This window comes from Cricetulus griseus (assembly GCF_003668045.3).
Source record: "Cricetulus griseus strain 17A/GY chromosome 1 unlocalized genomic scaffold, alternate assembly CriGri-PICRH-1.0 chr1_1, whole genome shotgun sequence".
NCBI lineage: Eukaryota > Metazoa > Chordata > Mammalia > Rodentia > Cricetidae > Cricetulus > Cricetulus griseus.
Window position 1 is genome coordinate 207,353,084 of NW_023276807.1, and position 24,770 is coordinate 207,377,853.

General features: G+C 40.9%; 1 protein-coding gene and 1 pseudogene across 2 annotated transcripts; one reads left to right on the plus strand and one right to left on the minus strand.

Annotated features, from left to right (window-relative positions):
• Positions 1 to 2,240: 2,240 nt before the first annotated feature.
• Rab2b (RAB2B, member RAS oncogene family) lies at positions 2,241 to 24,742 on the minus strand. Of its 2 annotated transcripts, none has more exons than XM_027386670.2 (8): positions 24,482 to 24,742; positions 24,189 to 24,260; positions 19,512 to 19,579; positions 13,280 to 13,362; positions 12,995 to 13,087; positions 6,735 to 6,846; positions 5,361 to 5,429; positions 2,241 to 4,396 (listed from the first exon to the last, which is right to left on the minus strand). In XM_027386670.2, the coding sequence occupies exons 1-8, from the start codon at positions 24,525 to 24,527 to the stop codon at positions 4,289 to 4,291; spliced, it is 651 nt and encodes a 216-aa protein (XP_027242471.1). In that variant the 5' UTR covers positions 24,528 to 24,742; the 3' UTR covers positions 2,241 to 4,288. The 2 variants fall into 2 exon arrangements, with proteins under 2 accessions (XP_027242471.1, XP_027242472.1); XM_027386671.2 differs by having other exon boundaries at positions 12,995 to 13,119; positions 13,280 to 13,318; positions 24,482 to 24,678.
• LOC113832208 lies at positions 20,829 to 20,931 on the plus strand (annotated as a pseudogene).
• Positions 24,743 to 24,770: the final 28 nt, after the last annotated feature.

Consider the following 24,770-nt stretch of genomic DNA (forward strand, 5'->3'; position numbering starts at 1 on the left):
TGGTCTACAAGAGCTAGTTTCAGGACAGGCTCCAAAGCCACAGAGAAGCCCTGTCTTGAAACCCCCCCCCCCCAAAAAAAAAAAAAAAAGACCAGGTTGGAAATGGTTCAGCGATTAAGAGATTAAGAGCACTGACTGCTCTTCCAGGGGTCCTGAGTACAATTCCTAGCCACCACGTGGTGGCTCACAATCATTTATAATGAGATTTGGTGCCCTCTTCTGGCTAGCATACAGGAAGAACACTATACATAATAAATCTTTTAAAAAAACAAAACAAAAACCCCCTAAACCAGCTGAGCAGTGGTGGCGCACACCTTTAATCCCAGCACTTGGGAGACAGAGGCAGATAGGTCTCTGTGAGTTCGAGACCAGCCTGGTTCACAAGAGCTAGTTCCAGGACAGCCTCCAAAACCACAGAGAAACCCTTACCTTGAACCCCACCCCCAAAAAGTACTCATTTCTATTACATTTTTAATTATGTGTGTATATGTGTGCACGAGGGCTGGTGCTGCAGAGGGCAGAGGTGTGGGATCCCCTTGGAGCTAGAGTTACAGGGAGCTATGCGCCAACCAACATGTTTGACACGGTCGTCTGAAGCGGTACAAGCTCAACCACTGAACCATCTCTCCAGCCTCCGAGTCTTTTCAATTATTAAAGGAATTTTCCAAACAGTAACATAATTAAATGGGCATACGTTAAGAAATCGAGTCACAGCCGGGCTGTGGTGGCACACACCTTTAATCCCAGAACTCTGTAGGCAGAGGCAGGTGGATCTCTGTGAGTTTGAGGCCAGCCTGGTATACAGAGCTAGTTCAAGGACAGTCAAGACTATACACACAAACAATGTCTCAAAAAACCAAACCAAAACAACAAAAAAACCCAAAAATCATGTTATATTTTATGACAAAATAATACCTGATTACTAATTCTCCTGTATACTGAATATCTTTTGCCAAATTCTTTCCTAGTTCTAAATACTACTGTATACATCTGAGGTATTAGGATTTATGAGAATAACGTTTGTGTAATGGTGTTTTTGTAAATAGCATTTGTGCAAATGCAAAGAGGCATAATTTTAATTATTAATGGTTTCTTTAGTAAGAGCCTAGTTATTTTCTGGTACAGAATACAAGACCAACCAACAAAGGAAGTCATTATAAGCTTCATAAAAAGGGGGAAAGTGTCTGATCCAATGATTTCTGCTAATTATACTGATTTGTTGCTATAAATTACATGATTTCCAGTGTTCATGGTTTCAAAAGCCAACTGACACCCAGAATGTCTCATAATTACCATTCAGCACATGGGGGTGGGAAGATATTTCTGTATTCATTCATGACCACTTGACTCAGGTCATGAATTTATAGTCACATTATTTTCTGTTTCCTTTCAAAATGGCAAAAATACCTAGCACAGAAGGTTATAAAATATAATAGAATTGGATGTGGGAATTAGTTTTTTTCCCCTTTTCTAACTAATAATATCAGACTGGTTCCCTTTCATTACACTGAAAATAACAGCTGCAGGGAAAACACTGTCTTCGGCCAATTCTCTAATCCTTGTGAATTGTTTAAAAAATTGTGGACAGTAAAGAAAAACTTTTCAATAGCAACTACAACATTGATGGATGTGCTGGCACATTCAGTACTCAGGAGGCTAATACAGGAGGATCAGGAGATCTAGGACAGCCTGAGCTACATAGTTTAATTTAAAAAGAAGAGGAGAGATCAGGCATTGGTGGCACACGCCTTTAATCCCAGCACTCAGGAGGTAGAGGCAGGCGGATCTCTGTGAGTTCGAGACCAGCCTGGTCTCCAGATCGAGTGCCAGGATAGGCTCCAAAGCTACACAGAGAAACCCTGTCTTGAAAAACCAAAAAAAAAAAAAAAAAAAAAAAAAGAGGAGAGAGAAAGGGGATGAAAAAAGAAAAGTAGTAAATTATTATATACTTTAGTTTTTGTGCCTGGTAAGGAAATAGGCTAAATGCAAATTCAACAGCTCCAACCTTTTGGGAATGAGTAGGGTTAAAAAGCAAAACACCAAAAGCGTAATCACTTCATTGCCCACATGTGGTCTTCTAAGTTCCTGTGATGTAATGCTGACTTTACTGCTACTACCAGGGATAGAATTCGGTATAAACCAATTCTAGGAAGGAGATATGTCTGATACAATACGCTAGGAGGAGATTATTTTTTTACACTTTGGGTAGAATCAGAAATGACACATGAGATAGAAGCAGCTTGGATCATGCATATATTTAATAGTAAAACAGTCATTAACAATACAATTTAGAAAATTTGGTGAGACCTCAGTGCTGTGAAAGAAAATGAGACAAGTAAAAAAGACAGCAACTGTCCCAGAAAGTGGTGTGATGGGTGAAGCAGAGGCAAACTGGGCTAAAATAGTATTATATATTCTAAGGATCGGGTGAAGAAGTATCTACTCATTTGAGTCTTGGTAGCAGGCATTCTTACTGTATGCTGCACAGAATGGAGGCAGTAAGTTACGGCGAAGCAGGAGAGAAGAGCAATAGAGAACCAGGATAAGCAGATGGGGGAAACTGAGAAACAATTACAAAGACATGACTCTAAGGCCTTTTGTTTCTTCTAAAGTCTAAAGCCTTAAGTTTTAAATTATGTCACTCAAATTCAAGATCATGAGTTGTACAGGGTACAGTAAAGAATAGTGTGATGAAATGGAAATGACATGGACCCTGCTCTCATAGAGCTTACATCCTATATGATACATACACCCACCCACCCCACACAGAAAAAGCCCTACAAAACATATTTACAAAGTAAAACACATACAGATAAATAACACATATGAATAACCAAGATAGGAATGCTAAGAGATACTGTGTTAGTAATTTCTTAGAACTCCTTAGGTTTACACTGAGGATTTCCTAAAAGGAAAAAAAAAAAAAAAGCCAGTATAATGTTAGAGGGTAGAGCATGTGCAAAGGTATAGAAGATGGAATAAATATGTCATATTCAGTGAGACAATTAGCTTGATTAGAGCAAAAGTCTAATAGATCTGGTTAGAAGTATGCCTAGCTACCTGGAAATCTGAGGCATCAGGATTCCAAATTTAAGGCCTGCAAGTTCAAGGCTAGCCTAGGCAACTTGCCTCAAAACAAAAAGTAAAAGATAAGTATAACTCAGTGGTATAGCACTTACTTAGCATGCTTAAGAACCTAAATGTCATGTCTAGCTTTCTAGCACACCCTTCCAAACACACAGACACACACACACACACACACACACACACACACACACACACACACTCACTCACAAGTCAAAACAAAGAATGAGGCAAAAATATGATGAAACAGTAGAGATCAATTTGGTGAAAGAAACTGTAATGCCAGAATTGGTCCCCTGCACAAAATGAAAAATTAACATTTTCTTAGATAAATGATGTGGCTACAGGTCCAATACCAACTCTGCTGCTCTCAAAGTTCTGTTAAAAAACAGGAACTGGCAATGAGAAAGGCCAGCTAGCCTCACCTAATCATGGAGCTCCAGGTTCCTGTGAGAGATGCTCTCTCAAAAACCAAGGTGGTGGGCTCCTGAGGAATGATATTTAAGGGTATATATGTACACAATAAATAACAAGAAACTAGGAATGAGACAGTACAGAGGTGCCCAGCTTCTATAGGAACTCCTATGAAATGACAAGCAGGTTTCCAAGGCAAGGAAATAAATTCAATGAAATTACTATGTACAGGGATATCACCTAAGTTATACAGATTCATAGTCCTAAATGTTCAATCAGAACATCCTTCACTCTAGCTACTAAAAATTAGGTGAGGAACAGATGTATGTATTTTTTTTCCTTTCTCTCTTACTACTTTTTGGCTTTTTGAGTCAGGATCATACTATATGCCATGGATGGCATGGTAATACTTATGTAGCCCAGACTGACTTCTAAGCTCCTGGCGATCCTCCTGCCAAAAATCCTGAGTGCTGGAATTATAGTTATGTGCCACCACACCTAACAAACAGATGTAGATACTTAGTAAGTTGTTTATTTTTTAATTACTGTGACAATCAACTTTGATCCTAACATTTTAGAATTCAGAGCCCTGATCTATATGGAATATTCATGTCCCTAATGGCGGACAGGTTAGTAAGGGCCCGGTTTTCTCCTGGTGTTTGAAGTGAAGGGTGAAGCATCGCACATTGAAAAGAGGCTGCTCTCAGCCAAAGCAAGTAAGACCTCTTTCTTTAAGCTGATTGATCTGAAGCTGTTCCAGGAGGGGAAAAAAAAAGTTCAGGCCAGATGTTCAGCAGCAGCCAGAGTCAGGCCCTACATCACAAGAGTTCCGCTGAGATGAATTTGGTCCCGCTGATGTTGAAATTGACTGTTGGGGCCCAATCTTGATGCCATTAGCCTGCAAAAGAAAAAGGAACGACTCCTACATCAGTGCTGAAGTGAGTGACGGGAAGGACAGGAATAAAGGAATAGCTAAATTCTAAGAATCTTGTTCTCTAGCCAAACATTTGTGGAAGGATGACTGGTTGTGATGGGATGTGACTAAAGGTGGCTTTGTGCATGCTTTCAAGGTGCATTGCTGCACATGAATTTTATAGCTATGTGCAGAATTAAGATGTGATTGGGCAAGAGTAAGAACTAAGGGGACTGAGGAGATAGCTGAGCACGGAGAGTACTTGCCAAGAAAGCCTGAGGGACATAGTTTAGGTTTTTAGAAACCATCTCAGAGCCAGATGGGCATGGCATTGCACCTTCAGTCCTAGTCCTTGTGAGGCAGAGATAGGGAATCGCTGCGGCAAACTGGCTAACCAGACTAGTCTAAATAGTGAGCTCTGGGTTCGGTGAGAGACCCTGCCTCAATACCTAAGGTGAGCAGTGATGGTGAAAGTACCTGCTGTCAACTTTAGGGCTCCACACATGTGAACATGCATATATTTATGTGCACACCACATAACACATACGTATGCCAAAAACACTTAGAGTAAGTGAGGCAAAGAACAGAAGTGGCAGACTAGTATATGATTTTTTTTTGTTGTTGTTGTTCTATCCCAGTGTTTTCCCTCCTAAGCAATTAAGAATTATCTCTCTCTCATATTCTGGAATAGTAAGAAACTGAAGTCAAGAAGAAAAAAAACTCCTATTATGTAAGTCTGTGGACCACTAGCTTATCTTTTCCTGCATTATGAGGCTCAGACATGAGAGGAAACAGAACCTGATGATGGGTTCTTAGACACCTGCACTTAAAAAAAGAAAGAAGTTTGAGCTGGCAGTTGTGATTAGTGTGACATCAGGCAGGAATACTGACATGATAGGGAGCTTCTATCAAGGTGACTGCCAGTCCCAACCCCAACCCTTCTTCTCACCTCATTATGGACATCAAATAAGCCCTGCTGGATCTTCCTATATATTTCTTTGGCTGTGTTAATGAAGGCCTGAGGGAGACATAAATCATTTATTACTCTTAAATTTAAGTAGAGAGATGAGAAAAATACATACAAGTGTGAGGCAAACCTGGTCTACACAGTAAGATCCAGATCAGCCAGGGCTACTCAGAGACACTCTATCTCAAATTAACTAACTAAAACCTTAGAATAATTAAGAAACACTAGAAAGAAGTAATAAAAAAAATTCATCTAAGCATGATGGTAGTATATGCTTTTAATCCCAGCATTATAGAGGCAGAAGGCAGGTGGGTCTCTATGATTTTGAGGCCAGCCTGGTCTACATAGCAAGTTCTAGGCCGGCCAGCCAAGGTTATGTAGATCCTGTCTAAAAAAAAAAAAAAAAAAAACCAGCTAGGCTATGGTGGCACACACCTTTAATCCCAGTGCCAAAAAGGCTGAGGCAGACATATCTCTGAGGTTGAGGATAGCCTGGCCTACAGAGAGTGTTGCAAGATAGCCAGGGGCATACAGAGAAACCCTGTCTCAAAATGAAACAAACAAAAAAGGATAATTTCCACAAGTGTTCTTGTAAAAGCCAGTGACTAGATATAGTGATATGCACCTGTCATCATCCCATTACTCCAGGGACTAAAGCAGGAGGATTGCAAATTTGAGGCCAGTTTGAGCTACACAGCAAGTTTTGGGGTTAGTATGGCATGACCATATCTAAAGAAACAAAACCATGGGGCTGGAGAGATGGCTCAGAGGTTAAGAGCACCGACTGCTCTTCCAGAGGTCCTGAGTTCAATTCCCAGCAACCACATGGTGGCTCACAACCATCCGTTATAAGATCTGGTGCCCTCTTCTGGTGTGCAGATGTACATGGAAGCAGAATGTTTTATACATAATAAATAAATAAAATCTTAAAAACAAACAAAAACGAAAACAAAACCACCACCACAATAACAGTTTTAAAAAAGTAATCTTACTGTATTCAGGTACTGATGTTTCTAGGTTATAGATTGGCAGCCATTGCAAATAAAACAAATACACTCAGCCAGGCAATGCAGTCAACACCTGGTGTCACAATGAGTACAGTTTCTGTCAGATTCCCAACTGAACTGATTTATAAATAACAGTGGTATCTAATCCTCAATAATGTTATCCAAGGCAAAAATAAATCCTTAGGAATTGGGTAAAGAAAATGGGACAATTCCCCTAGAAGGAGACATCCAGTCACTCTGATCACAATGCATTTTTTGTTTACTCATGTCCCCTGGAGAAGAGGATTCTGAAGAATACAACAGCAGTACAACCTCTGAGCCGCTCTCCCCACTTTCTCTGTAGTGATACCTCTTCAACATTGCAGGCTGTCTTGGCTGATGTTTCCATGAATATAAGGCCATGCTCCCGAGCAAAGGCCTCTCCTTCCTCTCTTTTCACATCCCTTCGGGATTCTAGATCACTGTAAGAGAGCAATTAGGGAGAAAACTTTAAAGATTTCAGAGGAGGGGGTGACCATAGTTCTAAAAGGATCCCACCACAGTTTAAAACTGCCAATTAATGCTTGAAACGTGTGAACACTGCAGGATGATCTTGTATAGGCTTATTACTTCTATGATTCACATTCATAATAGCTTCTTCAGGGCTGAAGATAATACTGTTACAAAGAACAGGCTTACACAGAAGTGAGCAAACCTCAGTCACTCCAGGTACCCTATGCTTTTTGTTCGGGTTTTTTTTTTTTTTTATTGTTTTATTTTGTTTTTCAAGACAGGATTTCTCTGTGTAGCTTAGGAGCCTGTCCTGGAACTCTCTGTAGACCAGGCTGGCCTTGAATTCAGAGAGACCCGCCTGCTTCTTCCTCCCAAGCACTGGGTTTAAAGGTGTTCGCCACCACTGCATAGCTGGTTTTTGTTTTTTATTTTGAGACAGGGTTTTCTCTATGTAGCCCTGGCTGTCCTGGAACTCACTCTGTAGACCAGGCTTGCCTGGAACTCACTGAAATCTACCTAACTCTGCCTCCTGAGTGCTGGTGTTTACTACCCTTCTCCTACCCCTGGCTGCCCTGTAACTTTTCAGGTGGGATCTTGGACAGCACAGTAGAGATGGTAAAGGGAGGTGCTATTTAGTAGAAGGCTCAAATCTAAGGACTTCTCATCCTGTAGTGATGGATTCTTTTCCTAAAATGAGAGACGTGAGAGACTGAGCCAGGAATAACTCTTACTGGTCTCATTTCTAGTGTGTATAAGAGACTTAGCACTTCTGAATTAGAGAAATTGATAAGGATACAATTTAGGTGAAATGGGGGAAAGAAGAGCCAAAATCAGAAATGGAGAAAAGTAGCATGGAAAGGCCATGAAAACCTGAATAAGAAGCTGGTGAAAACAGTAAGATTGACCTGGCTTTTGTTTTTCAAATGAGAAATTTTGTGTAAGTGAGTCTAGGGGTTTTTTTGTGTTGCTGTTTTTGGTTGTTTTTGTTTTGTTTTTTCGAGACAGGGTTTCTCTGTGGAGGCTGTCCTGGAACTAGCTCTTGTAGACCAGGCTGGTCTGGAACTCACAGAGATCAGCCTGCCTTCCCCAGTGCTGGGACTAAAGGCATGCACCACCACCGCCGCCGGGAGAGAATCTAGTTTCTTTAATCATGAAAAAAATAAGAAGTCCATGGCATTAATTAGAATTACTATTGAGCCAAGCGGTGATGGAAAGGGTTTATTCGGCTTATGCTTCCATATCACACTTTATCATCAAAAAAGGAAGTCAGGACAGGAATCAAGTAGGGCAGGAACCTGGAGGAAGGAGCTGATGCAGAGGCCAAGGAGGGGTGCTGCTCACTGGCTTGCTCCCTATGGCTTGCCCATCCTGTTTTCTTACAGAATCCAGAACCACCAGCCCAGGGGTGGCCTCGCTCACAATAGGCTGGACCCATCCCCCATCAATCACTAATTAAGAGAATGACCTACATACAGGCTTGCCTGCAGACCATTCTTACAGACCATTTAAATGGTCTTACAGACCATTTAAAACAAATGAGGCTCCCTTTTTGATGGACTCTGGATCAGTGGTTCGCAACATCTTGATGCTACAACAGTTCATGTTTTGGTGACCCCCTTAATAAAATTATTCTCATTGCTACTTCATAACTGTAATTTTGCTACTGTTAGGAAATTGTAAAATACATATTTTTGGAACAGAGGTTTGCCAAAGGGATTGTGACCCACAGGTTGGGAACCAATGCACTAGCTTGTGTCAAGTTGACATAAAACTAGCCAGTACATCTACTAAAGAACATCAAATCAACAAAAGGTATCCCAAACTTAACACATAAAAATGCAGCTTCTGCCTCCTATTCCTTTGCAACTATGTCTGTCCTGGCTTCCACACTCCATAAATGGCACAAGACAAAAAGACAAGGTGTTCAAACATCTGTAATCCTAGCGCTTGGGGGAGGGGGGGTGGACACAGAAGGGTTGTGACTCAAGGCCAGCCTGGCTACACAGTGAGACTCTGTTTTAAAACTGAAAATAAAGCTGGGTGTGGTGGCACCTGCCATTAATTCAAGCACTCAGGAAGCAGATGCAGGTAGATCTCTGTGAGTTCTAGGGCATTTTGGTCTATAGAGCAAATCCCAGGCCAAAAATAAAATAATGATAATAGGAATAATAATTTTCAAAATCAGTATGTAGCAGGAAATCAGAGTGGAAGAATCTATTGCTGACTCCCACGCTTTACTATGCCCAAAAGACACAGATATGCAGGGAAGTAGCAACTATTGTATTTAAAAACAGAACTTTGCTTTTGGTTTGTTTGCTTCTGTTTTTCAAGATAGGGTTTCTTTGTGTAGCGTTGGCTGTCCAGGAACTCTCTCTATATACCAGGCTGGCTTTTAACTCAGGGATCAACTTGTCTCTGCCTCCCAAATATGGGGTTATGGTATATACATCATCACCACCACCAAGTAAGAATGGGATTTTTTTATAAAAAGAAATATAAACAATTTTAATTTATCCTCACAACTTTTCAAATAGTTATTATATTATTATTTAGGATCCCAAATGTAGTTCTGTTGGTAGAATGCTTGATTAATATGCACAAAGAACTGGGTTCAATCCTAGCACTAAGAAGATAAAAGCAGAAGGATTAGAAGATCAAGTTTATCCTCAGCTAGACAGTGTTTTCAAGGTCAGCCTGAAACACCTGAAGCTCTGTCTCCAAAGAAGTATGTTATTTTCTTTATTAAAATTTTTATATAAATTAAAAACTATCTTATTTTACATACCAATCCCAGTTCCCTCTCCCTTCCATTCCCCCCACCAACCCTCCATTCCATCCCCATCCACTCCTCAGGGAGGGTGAGCCTCCCATGGGGAATCATCAAAGTCTGTCAAGTTAGATGGGCGATGGTGGCGAGGGCCTTTAATCCCAGCACTCTCGGAGGCAGAGGCAGACGGATCTCTGTGAGTTCCAGGCCAGACTGGTCTCCAGAGTGAGTGCCAGGACAGGCTCCAAAGCTACAGAGAAACCCTGTCTCGAAAAACCAAAAAAAAAAAAGTCTGTCAAGTTGAGAGAGTATCCCTCTATGGGGAATGGGCTTGAAAAGCCCATTTGTGCACTAGGGATAAATCCTGGTTCCACTGCCAGAGGCCCCATAGACTGCTTAGGCCCTCCAACTGACACCCACGCTCAGGGGGTCTGGTTTGGTCCTATGCTGGTTTCCTAGAGTCAGACTAGAGTCCATGAGCTGAAGTATGTTATTTATTTTCTTTCTTTCTTTCTTTCTTTCTTTCTTTCTTTCTTTCTTTCTTCCTTTCTTTCAAGACTTATTTATTTATTATGTATGTCGGCATGTAACCCTGCAGGCCAGAAGAGGGCACCATATCTCATTACAGATGGTTGTGAGCCACCATGTGGTTGCTGGGAATTGAACTCAGGACCTCTGGAAGAGCAGTCAGTGCTGTTAACCTCTAAGCCATCTCTCCAGCCCCTGAAGTATATTATTTTTCAATATATTTTATTTATTTATTGTGTGTATATGTGTTTACCTGTGTGGGTATACATATGACATGGCACTTATGTAGAGGTCAAAGGCAACATGTGGGAAAGTTGTTTCTTTCTTTGTACTATGTATGGTCAAGAGATCAAACTTTATGTCATTATGTCTTTGGGCTTGGCATCAAGTTTCAAAATATGTTATTTAGATCTCTTTCATTTTTTAGGATTTTTAAAAAAATTTTGTGTATATAAACCATTTGTGTTTTGGTACCTGTGGAGGCCAGAAGGTGGTATAACATCCCCTGAAGCTGGAGTCACAAGCAATGGTGAGCCACCTAACATGGGTGCTGAGAATGAAACTCAGGTCCTTGGGCAGAACAAGAGTTCTTAACCTCTGAGCCATCTCTCCAGCCTGTTTGGGGCTCATCTAGTCCAGCTTAATCTCCATCTTTCTGTATAACCAAAGATAGTTTTCAAATCCTGATCCTCCCGCCTGCACTTCTCAGATTTTATGATTACATGATGATGCCTGGCTCATCAATTTTTATTATTTTTTTGTTTGTTTGCTTTTTGGTATTTTGAGATAGGTTTTCTCTGTGTAGCTTTGGAGCCTGTCCTGGCTGTCTCTGTAGACCAGGCTAGCCTCAAACTCAGATACTTGCCTGTCTCTGCCTCCTGGGATTAAAGGTGTGCACTATCATTGCCTGGCTTTTTTTTTTTTTAACTATATTTATTTATCTATTTACTTATGTGTTTGTATGTCTGTGTAGGGTACATTCACACCACAGTGTACACATGGAGGTAATAGGACAACCCTCAGCAGTCACTTCTCCAGTTTTACCATATGGGGCCCAGAGACTGAACTCAGGTTATCATGGTTGGTGGGAGGCATCTCCACCCACCAAATCATCTCACTGCCTCTGATCTAATTTTTGAGACAGGGTTCTTATATATAGGCTAGGCTGGCCTAGAACTTGCTAGATAGCCTAGATTGGTCTCAAGCTTGTGAATCTCTGTCTTACAGTGCAAATAGAAATGCACCAGTACACCTGGCTTAGATCTAACTCAGCCAGGTATTTCTTTTGGCCTATGGATACAATTTTTTAATTATATATATTTTTATAAAGATTTATTTATTTATCATGTCTGCCTGCAGGCCAGAAGAGGACACCAGATCCCATTACAGATGGTTGTGAGCCACCATGTGGTTGCTGGGAATTGAACTCAGGACCTCTGGAAGAACAGTCAGTGCTCTTAACCCCTGAGCCATCTCTCCAGTCCTTTAAATTATATTTTAAAACTAAAAAAAATTAAATTTTTTAAAATTTAAGTTAGAAATACAAAGGCTTGCCAAGCATGTAAAGTGGAACCCTTGTGAATTGTTGATGGAAATACACAATGGTGCTGCTGCAGTGGTGGTTCCTAAAATTTAAACACAGAGTCATCAAGTGACCCAGCAATCTTCTGCTTACATAGCCAAAAGAACTCAAAGTAGGAACTTGAACAGATCTACCTTTTTTCCCATGTTGATGACAACATCAGTCACAAAAGCCAAAAAGTGGCAGCAGGCTCAAGTGTTCACAGAAAGATAGGTAAATGAAATGTGGTCATAAAAAATACTAGAACCCTGAAAAAGGAAGTTCTGATGCATGCTATAATATGGACAGTGCTTGAAGACTTTATGCTAGATAAAATAAGCCACTTACAAAAGCACAAGTATTATGTAATTCTGCTTATGAGGTGCCTAGAGTACCTGTATTTATTTACTTTCAATTTATTCATCCTCTATGTCTTTCACATCATGCATCTCCATCCTAAGTACTTGTATTTATAAATAAAGAATATAGAGGCTGGGTGTGACGGCACAGTTCTGTAATCCCAGCCCCTAGGCCTAGGCTAGCTAGTGAGACTGAGGTCAGCCTACGCCACACAGGCCCTGTTTCAACAACAACAAAAGAAAGTAAAATGGTGGTTGCCAGATGGTGAGGAAGACACCCAGGGCAAGGAAGATGACAGAAATCAGTGGTTCCAAAGTCTGAGAAAATGGCAAAGTTATGAAGATGGCTAATGAATGGTGAGGTTTGCAGAACAATTCTAATATGTTTAGGGCCACAGAATATCTTAGAAATGGTTCAAATGGTAATCTTTATGCATATCTTACCATAGTAACGTCTTCTTACTAACATGATATATAAGAAATTCAGTGTTGGCTGGGCAGTGGTGGTGCACACCTTTAGTCCCAGTACTCAGGAGGCAGAGGCAGGAGGATCTCTGTGAGTTCGAGACCAGTCTGGTCTATAAGAGCTAGTTCCGGGATAGGCTCCAAAGCCACAGAGAAACCCTGTCTCGAAACGCACCCCCCCAAAGAAAACAAAATTAAACACCTCAGTGTCAATCAGATGACACATGCCTACAGTCCCAGCTTTTGAGAGGTAGAGGCAGAAAGGTGGCAGTAGGTTTTAGGCCAGTCTAGGCTACCAAGTGAGTTCTAGGTCATTCAGCACTACTTCGGAGAGACCCTGTCTCTAAATCAAAACAAAACAGAAGACAAAGAAATTTCATATTCACAGAAAGTTTGATGTCTCCTGGTAACTAGTATTTATAAAGGTAAAACTTTACCTCTTATTTCCAATCAGCATTATAACCATGTTTGAGCTCGAGTGCTGGCGGGCATCCTCTAACCATGAGGTCAGGTGGTTGAAGGTTTCACGTCTATAGCAGAACATGGAATGGTGGTCAGGAGCCTGTTTCAGTAATCAAAGTTACTCCAAATACATGAAAAGGGACATTACATGTGTGCAAAAACACAGCCATCCCTACTCAGAGTCCTTGGCAGAGCCGTAGATAATGGATAGCTTTAGGGAGTCAGGTAGCCCACCCCCCCCACTCCAGCCGCTCACTCACCTTGTGATGTCGTACACCAGCAGTGCTCCAGCTGCTCCCCTGTAGTAGGAACGGGTGATAGAACGGAAGGACTCTTGCCCAGCCTTTACCATCAACATGGCAACAAAAAATCCCAGTAAAACTAAGTTATTTCCAGAGAAAGTGAATTGCTCACATGCCACCCTAAAACAAAATTTAACTAAAGAAAGAACTTGTACTAGATTAAGAAGTAATAATAAATCAGGGAAAAGAATTGTCCCTATCTAGGGAAGAGCCCAAGTGGGCTATTTTTCAATAAATATGTGACTGAGATTTTGGGTAGGCCAATTACTACTCCTTATGAGACTGTCCATCAAACTACAAGATATTCTTTTTCTTTATTTTTTCCCTAAGATAGGGTTTCTCTGTGTAACAGCCCTAGCTGTCCTGGAACTAGCTCTTGTAGAGCAGGCGGGTCTCAAACTCACAGAGATCCACCTGCCTCTGCCTCCCAAGTGCTGGGACTAAAGGTGTGTGCCACCACCGCCCAGCTAAACTATAAGATATTCTTATCCTTAGGTCCAGACACTCAGTGCCAAAAGCATGACACCAACAACCTTCATATGTTTCCCATTATCCCCTAGAGTAAAACTGGAAATGAGGCTGAAACTCAATCCCAAATATGACATTGAATACATTATATTGCTTTTTCTATTCTCATTCATGTATCTGTAAAAAAGGAAAATTATCTTAGAATGCCAATATTTTGTCCAGTGGAAGGCATATTCCAATGCAACAATGCAGAAAATCAGATATGGGCAACTGAGTTTATGCTATGTAACCCTTGGGTTTCTCTAATACCAGCAAGACTATCTGGAAGTTCACTGCTAAGATCCTGTGGTAGAAAATAGGAATAAGGAATAGGGAATGAGCTGGGTAGTGGTGGCGCACACCTTTAGTCCCAGCATTCCGGAGGCAGAGGCAAGTAGATCTCTGTAGTTCGAGACTAGCCTGGTCTACAACAGCTAGTCCCAGGACAGGCTCCAAAGCTACACAGAGAAACCCTGTCTCGAAAACCAAAAACCAAAAAAAAACAAAAAAGGAATAGGGAATGATGTCCAGGATCTAGGTAGTTTTCTTTAAAAGAATCTTGTTCAGCCAACTTCATGGTGGTGACACATGCCTTTAATTCCAGTACTTGGAGGCAGAAGCAGGTAGATCTCTGAGTTCAAGGCCAGCCTGGTCTACTGAGCAAGTTGCAGGACAGCCAGGACTGTTACACAAAGAAATCCTGCTTGAAAAACAAAAACAAAAAAACAAATAAAAAGGACCAAAATATTGCCTTATTTATAAATGAACAATTAATTCCTCCCATGCTCTAGATATTTCTGTTTTCTTAGCTTAATAGTTCCTTTATTTTATTTTTGTTTAAGGGAACCACAAGTGTCATTTAAATAAAAACACTGGGCTGGAGAGATGGTTCAGGGACTAAGAATGCTTACTGCTCTATCAGATGATGGTAGTTCAGACCCCAGACCCACACTGGGCAGCTCACAAACACCTGTAACTCCAGTTCCAAAGGATCCAATGCCCCTTTCTGGCTTGTGTGAGCACATAACACATACGTGCGCGCACACACACATCAATAGAAATAGCCTGGTAGCTGGTGCCTGCTTCTAACACTAATACTCATCCTGCATCTGAGGACTAAGGACACTGAAGCAAAAGAACTGAGTTTGAGGGCAGATTCTGCTACATAGTAAGACCCTGTCTCAAAAACACAACAACCCCCGGGTGTTGGTGGTGCACACCTTTAATCCCAGCACTTGGGAGGCAGAGGCAGGCGGATCTCTGTGAGTTGGACACCAGCCTGGTCTACAAGAGCTAGTTCCAGGACAGCCTCAAAACCTGTCTTGAAAAAAAACAAACAAAAAACAAACAAAAAACAAAAAAAACAAACCAACCTACCACACAAAATACTTTGTGTGAAACAATCCTGTTAGGAAAGTTTTCACATTTTTGGAATAATTTCTCCTCATAAAATTCGGGAAATGAAAGTTATTATCCATATTCTATCACTAGAAATCTATGGTGGAAATGTGAACATAAATGGGTTTTTATAGTATGCAACCAGCTGGTAATAGTACTGATACTAAAATAACATTAAAATTTTTCTTCAAAATTTATTTAATTTTATGTGTATAAGTGTCTTGCCTGCATGTATGTTTGTATGTACACCATGTACATGTCTGGTACCTATGGTGGTCAGAAGAAGGTACTGGAACCTCTGGAACTTAAGCAATGGATTGTTGTGAGCTACCATATGGGTCCTGGGAACTGAAACCAGATCCCCTGCAAGAGCATCAAGTGCTCCTAACCTCTGAGCCATCTCTCCAGCCCCATCATAATATTTAAATTTTTTTTTTGCCTAGCAGTGTATTAAGAACCACATATATCATCCCATATAATTCTCCTTTGAAAAATGGGGAAAATAAGTAAAAGAACTGGCCAAAGCCCACACAGCATAGCTGTAATATGACACAAAGCAGTGGCACTCCATAGCACAGAAGCATTACAATCTAAGTTGGGGTACAAATGTGAGAGGAGGGTCTGCTAACTTATAGTGATTGTCTCCCCAGATACACAGCCTCTGGAAGCATCATACAATTCCTTAGTCTTTTACTGGTAATTCTGGAAACACCTTTAAGATCTGAAAAAAAAAAAAACACTTTTGTCCACTAAAGCTCTGTAGAATTTTACATTTACTCTGTCATAGTATACCCTAGCTCTTTTGGGGTCCTGTTTTACTCTTATTTCTTACTTTTTTTTTTTTTAATTTTGGTTTTTCAAGACAGCCTACAGATCAGGATGTAAAACTCTCAGCTAGTGCTCCAGTGCCTTGCCTGTCTGCTCCCTGCTATGATGATCACTGAACAAACCTCCACAAATGTGAGCAGGCCCCCAATTAAATGCTTTCTTTGTAAGAACTGCCTTGGTCGCTAGGCAGTGGTGGTGCACACCTTTAATCCCAGCACTCAGGAGGCAGAGGCAGGCGGATCTCTGTGAGTTCGAGACCAGCCTGGTCTATAAGAGCTAGTTCCAGGACAGCCTCCAAAGCCACAGAGAAACCCTGTCTCAAAAAACCAAAAAACCAAAAAAAAAAAACCAACAAAAAAAACCTGCCTTGGTCATGATGTCTTCTCACAGCAACAGAACAGAGAGTAAGACAAACAGGTGTAGGCAGCCATCACGTCAAGTGAGACATGGGTCTCTGATGAAGAGAATTTACAGCTTTTTAATTTCCCCTAAGTGACAGTAAGGCACATAGTTTGAAGTATCAGCTGTAAGTCGGATACTGGCTGGTGGTGGTTGCTGTTTTGTTGGTGGTGGGGTTTTCTGTTTGCTTGTTTTTTTTTTTTTTTTTTGTCTCACTGTGTTGGCTAGCCTGGAACTCTATGTGGCTGACCTTGAATTTTCAGGGACCCACCTACCTCCTGAGTGCTGAGATGGCATGCTTCACCATGCCAACCTTTCCATGCAGTTCTTTTATTTTTAATTCTTTTTTTTTTAAAGATTTTATTTATTTATTATGTATACAACATTCTGCTTCCATGTATATCTGCACACCAGAAGAGGGCACCAGATCTCATAACGGATGGTTGTGAGCCATCATGTGGTTGCTGGGAATTGAACTCAGGACCTCTGGAATAACAGTCAGTGCTCTTAACCTCTGAGCCATCTCTCCAGTCCCTATTTTTAATTCTTAATGATTTATTTCTTTTTATTTTATGCACATTGATGTTTTGCCTGCATAGATGTCTGTTTGAGCATGCCAGATCCCCTGGAACTAGAGTTACAGACAGTTGTGAGCTGCCATGTGAGTGTCAGAAATTAAACCCATGTCCTTTGGAAGAGCAGTCAGTGCTATTAACCACTGAGCCATCTCTCCAGCCCTGCCATATAGTTCTTAAAGATCCTATCCACATAAAATACAATTGTGGCGCTAAACGTTCTTTCATGACCAAACCATTTCTCATGATAGCACTTAAGGAAAAAAAAAAAGCCCATTCAGGAGGCAGTAGCAGGTGGTTCTACATGAGTTCGAGGACAGCCAGTATTATAGAGAGAAACCCTGTCTCAAAAAAAAAGGGGGAGGGGGGGAACTGGAGAAATGGCTCAGGGTTAAGAGCACTGACTGCTCTTCCAGAGGACCTGGGTTCAATTCCCAGCAACCACATGTCAGCTCCCAACTGTCTGTAATTCCAGTTCCAGGGAATCAGTCACCCATAGTCAAAGCGCCAATGCATATAAAATAAAGATTAAAAAAAAAAAAAAAAGCCAGCAAGCAAGCACATGGCCCTGACCATACTAACTGGCATCTACTAGATTTTATTCTTGGCACTAAAATATCTATTTTTCTTAAATACAGATATGGTGGCACACACCTGTTGTCCCAACATTTGGGACTGGAAGTGGGAAGATAAGGAGTTCAAGGTTACCCTTAGCCACATAGCTACCTGGCTATCTGAGGTCCTGTCTTTAAAAAGAAAAAAATTAAATGACATTAACTTAACTCAAAGGAGTAGGAGATAACTTATACTGGTCTTTATACCCACTGGCTTCACCCTTTGCTAGTTTGTAAGAATTTATATCTTGACCTCTTGCGGGGTAGGGTTCCCATTATAAAAGATAATAAAACCTGAATTGCAATATCTAGTTGGGGGTAAATAATGGCAATGAACTTAAGACAGGGAAAGAAGGGAATCTGTGGCAACTGACTAAAATGGAGATTGAACCTTGACAATAAAGTAATATTTCTTAGGGTTTATGGAGGTAGAGTGTTAAAAACAAAAACCGGCCAAATGAGGCAAGTCTTAAAATTATAGCTGTCTGGAGTTAAGCACTGTTAAAAGATATGAAGTAATTGATTCATAATGTTATAATTAGGGCAACCCCAAAGGGTGAGATGAAAAATCTGATCAGAAGGAAATACAACCTCTAATCAAACGAAACAGCCAACAGACATAAAGAATACTAAGTTTAAAGCACCTGATTAATAATACATCCAAAAGTGACAATAAATTTGAAGACTACCAAAAGGGGCTCTGCCAAAAATGGCCCACAACAGCTGTGTGTGATCAATGTTGATGGGAGTTGGAACAGAGAAGAAAGAAAATAAGATAGAAGAAAAAGAGAAAAAGAAAAATAGCTTGTACATGCCATTGCACAACTTCATTGAACATTCTTATTATAATTCTATGCAGACATTTGAGAATTTCTGTGGGCACTCTTCCCAGACATAAAAATTCTAGGGCAAAATTGATTGCATTTTAATTAATTAACTAATTAATTTTATGGGTTTTTTTGTTGTTTGTTTTTTGAGATTTGTTTGTATTTTAAAATTTAGTCAGTGAAATAATATCAAAGTTTGGCTTGGCTTAACAGAATTTTGCCTAACCTAGAGAAATTGCTTTTGTGTGCAATATTTCATTTATGCTATTCTTTCCTTAAGGAAAATACTGCAGTCTCTATCCTAGTTAAAAAGAATTAGAAAATAGTTCATAATATTTAGCTAAAATCTCTTCCTGTTTTTGCTTCGTTATTATTATTTGACCATTTTTTCCCTCAGAACTAAGAGCCAAAACCATCATATGTGCAATGGTTGAAATCAACCTAAATGTCTGTCAATGCATACATACTTCTGTGACTAGGCAGCTGTTACAAGAAGTGAGACAGATCTGTATTTACTGATACTGAAAAGTCTAGGAAACATGGATTCTGCTTGTCTCTGCATCCCAAGTGCTGGGATTAAAGGTGTGCAAAATGTCTATTATTCATGAATTGAAATACACAGGTGTCTGAAAGCATATACACTGAATCATTAACAGTGGATCTCTGGCAGAATAGCAACAGTGTGAGATAGAAAGGAGTCTTATGTAAAGGGATATTCACTTTTTGTTACATAAACTTTTACTGTATTAGTTGAGTCTCTTTGGGGGGGGGGGTAGGTTTAAAGTCAAGGCTTTTCTGTGTAGCCCTGGCTGTCCTCAAACTCACAGAGACCCACCTGCCTCTGCCTCCTGAGTGCTGGGATTAAAGGTGTGCACCACCACTGCCCCACAAAATTGAGTCATTTAAAATAAAAAAAAATATGACTTTTATTTTTTTGACTTGAGTATACTGGCTTAACCTTTCAGCTTTTTGCCTCATCCTAGAGGTGTATAGCACCACACATGGCTACATTAGCTTTTATTGTTATTTTGTCCTCTCTTACCGTATCCCAGATTTGCAGTTTGATTTGTTTTCCGTCAATGTTGACCATACGGGCTCCAAACTCCACACCTGTCAGGGAAGGCCAAGAGAATGAATACGACTGTCATGAACACATACATGATAATCCAGAGGCTCACACTTTCCCCTTCCCCCAAAGGGTTACAATGATTCCTTTGTCTTCCCACACTGACATTCAGCTCATTACAACTACTTACTGCTCAATTAAGATTGTGTTCCTTTTGGTTTCTTTTCTAGAATTAAAAATCCATGGACACTGTGGGATGCAGCTCACTTGATAAAGTATTTGGCTAGCATGTCCCTGGATTCAATCCCTAGAACCAAATAAAATTGAGCACGGGGTTGGAGAGATGGCTCAGTAGTAAAAGCAAAGCACGTGCTGCTCTTGTAGAGGAACAGAATTTGGTTTTCAACACCCTCATCAGATAGCTTAGAACTTCCCTTAGCTCCAGCTCCAAGGGATTCCTTTCCTAGACTCCATGGGGACCTATACACACACACACACACACACACACACACACACACACACACACACACACACACACACACACACACACCAAAACCCCTTAACTGGGCATGGCAATACATGCCTGAGATCCCAGCTCTCAGGAGGTGGAGGCAGTAGGAGAACCAGGATCAGAAGTTCAAAGTCACCATCACTTGCATAATAAACTCAAGGTTGGCCTGAGGCTGCACAGGTTTTAAAAAAAATCACTTTCTACAGCTGTGTGTATAATTCAGTGGTAGTGCAATTGCAAAAGATGTAAGTCTCTTGGTTTAATCCCTAGCACCCAAAATAAGTAAGTGGATTCTAAGTGATAATATACCCAAATGTAGATAAGGGAATAAAATATTCTCACTGTTCTGATTTTACAATCAGGGCAAAATTTACTGTGTTAACACCCTAGTGAGGAGGGCAGAGCCAGAGAGATGGTTCAGTGGTTAAGACCATTGGTTGTTCTTCCAGAGATCTGGAGTTCAATTCCCAGAAACCACATGGTGGCTCACCACCATCTATAATGAGATCTGGTACCCTCTTCTGGTGTGCAGGCAGAACACTGTATAATTGTAAATAAGTAAATCTTAAAAAAAAATCAATGCATATAAAATAAATAAATAAATCTTAAAAAACAAAAAACAAAAAACCCTAGGGGGCTAGAGAGATGGCTCAGTGGTTAAGAACACTGACTGCTCTTAGAGAGAACCAGAGTTTGGCTCTCAACTACTTGTAACTCCAGCTCCAGGGAACTCAACAATTTCTGGACCCTGCAGATACATGTGCAAATAGATATAGATATACATTCAAATAAAAATAAATCTGAGGGGGGATGGAAAAGACCATGTGTGTGTCCCCAAGGCTAGTTCTTTCCCTAGGTCTTGTTTTACAAATTCTGGTAATAAACTAACACAATCAGTTGATTTATTATAAGGCCTTATAATAATGACTAAGATTCTAGATTATCTTTATGAGCCTTAAGAAAAGCGACAGATGTTGGGCAGAGGTGGTGGTGCACATCTTTAATCCTATCACTTGGGAAGCAGATACAGGCAGATCTTAGTGAGTTCTAGGCCAGCCTGATCTACAAAGTGAGTTCCAGGACAGCCAAGACTGTTGCACAGAGAAACCCTGTTTCAAAAAACCAACCAACAAACCAAACAAACAAAAAACCAAAACCTAAACCCAGAGCAGTTACTATAACAATTTGCAAATAATGTCTGCAGAACCTGTATCCACTACAAAGTAAGTTCCAGGACATCAAAGTTACACAGAAAAACCCTGTCTCAATGAAAAACAAGAGAGAATGTACAGCCACTGTAGGGAAATTTTTGTGATAAATAGTTTCCATTAAATGAATTATAAAGCTACAATTCATAGAAAAAAATTGAGAAAATTTGCAATTATAGGAAAAATAAAACTAAAAAATAGATAATTAATTTTTTCTTTTCAGATTCATTTATTTGAGGCTGGAGAGACAGCTCAGCAGTCAAGAGCATAGGCTGGTCCTGTAGGAGCCTGGGGTTCAATTCCCGGGATCCACATGCAGCTCACAACTGTCTGTAACTCCAGTTCAGGAGATCTGACACCATCACAGAGACATGTATGTGGGCAAAACACCAACACACATAAAAAATCTTTGAAACAAAGATCTATTTGTTATGTATGCAGTGTTTTGCCTGCATGTATGCTTGCACACCAGAAGAGGGCACCAGATCTCATTATAGATGTTTGCACCCCCAAGAGGTAGATAAATTTTTAGAAATGTTATACTGAAATCTGACTATGTAATATTTAATTCAAAGGACTTCTAAACTGTTTGAAAGTTATTTTCTAGCTGGGCTTTGGTGGCACACGCCTTTAATTCCAGCACCTGGGAGTCAGAGGCAGGCGAATCTCTGTGAGTTCCAGGCTAGCCTGGTCTACAGAGTGAGTGCCAGGACAGCCTCCAAAGCAATACAGAGAAACCCTGCTGGAAAAAACAAAAAGTACTTCCTTTATTTTTAAGATTTATTTATTATATGCAGTGTTCTGCCTGCATGTATGTCTGTGCACCAGATCTCATTATGGATGCTTGTGAGCCACCATGTGGTTCCTGGGAATTGAACTCAGGATGTCTAGAAGAGCAGACAGTGCTCTTAACCTCTTTGCCATCTCTCCAGCCCAGTATTTCCTTCTTTCTTTTTTAGGCTTTTAAAGTTTTATGCATGTAAGTGTCTGCCTGCATGTAAGTATGTGTGCTACATGTGTGCCTGTTACACCTCCATGTGGAGGTCAGAAGAGGACAACAGATCCTTCTGCAACTGGAGTGACAGAGATTATGAGCTGCCATTCAGGTGCTGGCAATTGAACCTGGCAAGAGCAGCCAGTGCCCTTAGCCAGGGCTAAGTCATCTCTCCAGCCCCCTTGAAAGACTTTCTTGGCAGTGTCTCAGAATACCCACTAGTTCTATGTATGAAGCAGGACTTCTTTACTATAATTCTGAAATTATTTTCATTTGCAATTAAGAAAGTTGCCGGAGGCAGGCGGATCTGTGAGTTCAAGGCCAGTCTGGTCTACAGAGCAAGTTCTGGGACCACAAGGCTGTCTTGAAAAGCCACAGAAAGAAAGAAGGAAAGAAAGAAAGGAAGGAAGGAAGGAAGGATTATTAACCAGAAATAGCCTATCTCAAAGCAGTTTGGAAACTGGCAAACTGATAAGGCTTTTGACATTCTTCTATTTCAAGGTAAAATTCACCTCAATATTTCAAAAACAGTCCTGTTAAAAACATTGCATCATAAGTCAGACAATTCCTCCCCTTTTCTATTTTCATACAGTATTTTGCACATAGCACAAGGAATTCAGATTTTCAAGATTACTAATCTAGTTTACCTTCAGGAATGCTATAATACCAATTCAGTCATCCTATGTAGATATCCTTTCCCTATATAGAATATTTCTACTTTAAGGTGCTATAATCTATAAGAAAGATATAGAAATCGCTTCTGGCTATTACCTCAATAAAAATCAAAAGTTACTTTTTGAAAAAACATCAGTCAATTTTTCTTTCTTTCAGAAAAGTTAAGAATGTAATTTCGGGGGCTGGAGAGATGTCTCAGAAGTTAGGAGCACTGGCTCTTCCAGAGGACCTGGATTCAATTCCCAGCACCCATATGGCAGCTCCCAACTGTCTGTGACTACAGTTCCAAGGAATCTAGCACCCTCAAACAGAAGGTAAAACACCAATTCATATAAAATAGAAATAAATTATTTTTAAAAAGAATGTAATTTTAATGAGTAAGAAACTAAAACACTGGGGCTGGAGAGGTGGCTCCAAAGTTAAGAGCACTTCACTGCTCTTCCCGATGCCCTGAGTTCAATTCCCAGCACCCTCTTCTGGTGTGCATGAAGACAGAGCACTCATATTCATAAAACACACACACAAATAAATAAATAAACTAAAACAACAACAAAAACCAAACAAACAAAACAGGCTGAGCACATCTAATCCCAGCATTTATGAGATGGAGGCAGTAAGATCAAGGCCTGTTCAAGGTCATCTTCAGATTACTCATGGAGTACAAAGCCAGTCTTCAAAAAACAAAAACAAAAACTTATTAAGCCTGTGATGGTGCATGCCCCTAATCACAGCACTTGGAGGCTGAGGCAGAAGGATATCTGGGAATTCATGGCCAGTGTGGAATACAGAGTGAATCTGAGGCTAGCCTGGACTACATAGCCAGAACTTGTCTCAAAAAAGAGGAGGAAGGACTGAGATGACTCTTAAATTGGCTTTATCCTCTCCAACACAAAAAGAATCGATGTCGGAGTTTACTTCGAAAAACATGTGAGGTTGGTAGTTAACCACAAACTACAGATGAGTTTCTGAATAAGCAGTTGTGTTTTCGTGGGATTTTTTTTTTTTTTTTGCAGAAACATACAAGTTGCATTTAAAGAAAAATTCCTATGACAACTAGTGTTTATCTCACATCCCTCTCTAACGTTACCTTTCCATTATTTACCCTCTATTTACCGGCTTCTATCATTTTTCATATGGCACGGCTTAGGTCTAAGGCGGGGAGGCGCAACTTTTTCCTTAGAATACTGAGACTGTTAACTTTCTCCTTCAGCAGTTCAGCCAGCCAGCTTTTATCTATCTGTTCTGGAACGAGGGGATACGCTTACCTATTGTGAGGTCGTGCACAGGCTGGAACCGCTTATCGGTGAACTGCAGGAGGAGACATGACTTCCCCACACCTGAAAACAGACAGTGCGGAGTAGGCACGCCACCCGGGAAACCGCGGGCTCCCAGGCGGGGCACAGGGTCTAAGGAAAAGACAGAGCCCCGCCCCCGGAGTTCGCCCCGCCCCCTCCGCGCCACTCCGCTCGCCCGGCCCACTCGTCCCGCCCCGCCCCCAGGCCGATTTTGGAGGTGGGATCCCCGCCCAAGCCCCGAAGGCGGTCCACCTGCGGGTTACCTGTGTCTCCGATGATGATGTACTTGAAGAGATAAGCGTAAGTCATGGTCCCGAGGCGTCTGTGTTCCGGTCCGCCTGATTTCTACAGCCACTTACCTCCGTCCTCTCTAGCCACTCACTCTACCGATCTCCTTATTTGCCTCCGCTCCAGCCCTTCTAGCTCAGGCCGCGTCTCTATTGCTCTCCCCAGAAATCCTCCCTGGATCCGGAGTACCCGACGCCGCCTCTAGGGCCGCCCCGCGCTCTTCTACATGCCATTATCCCACCAAGCTCCAGGGGGCGACAGCGA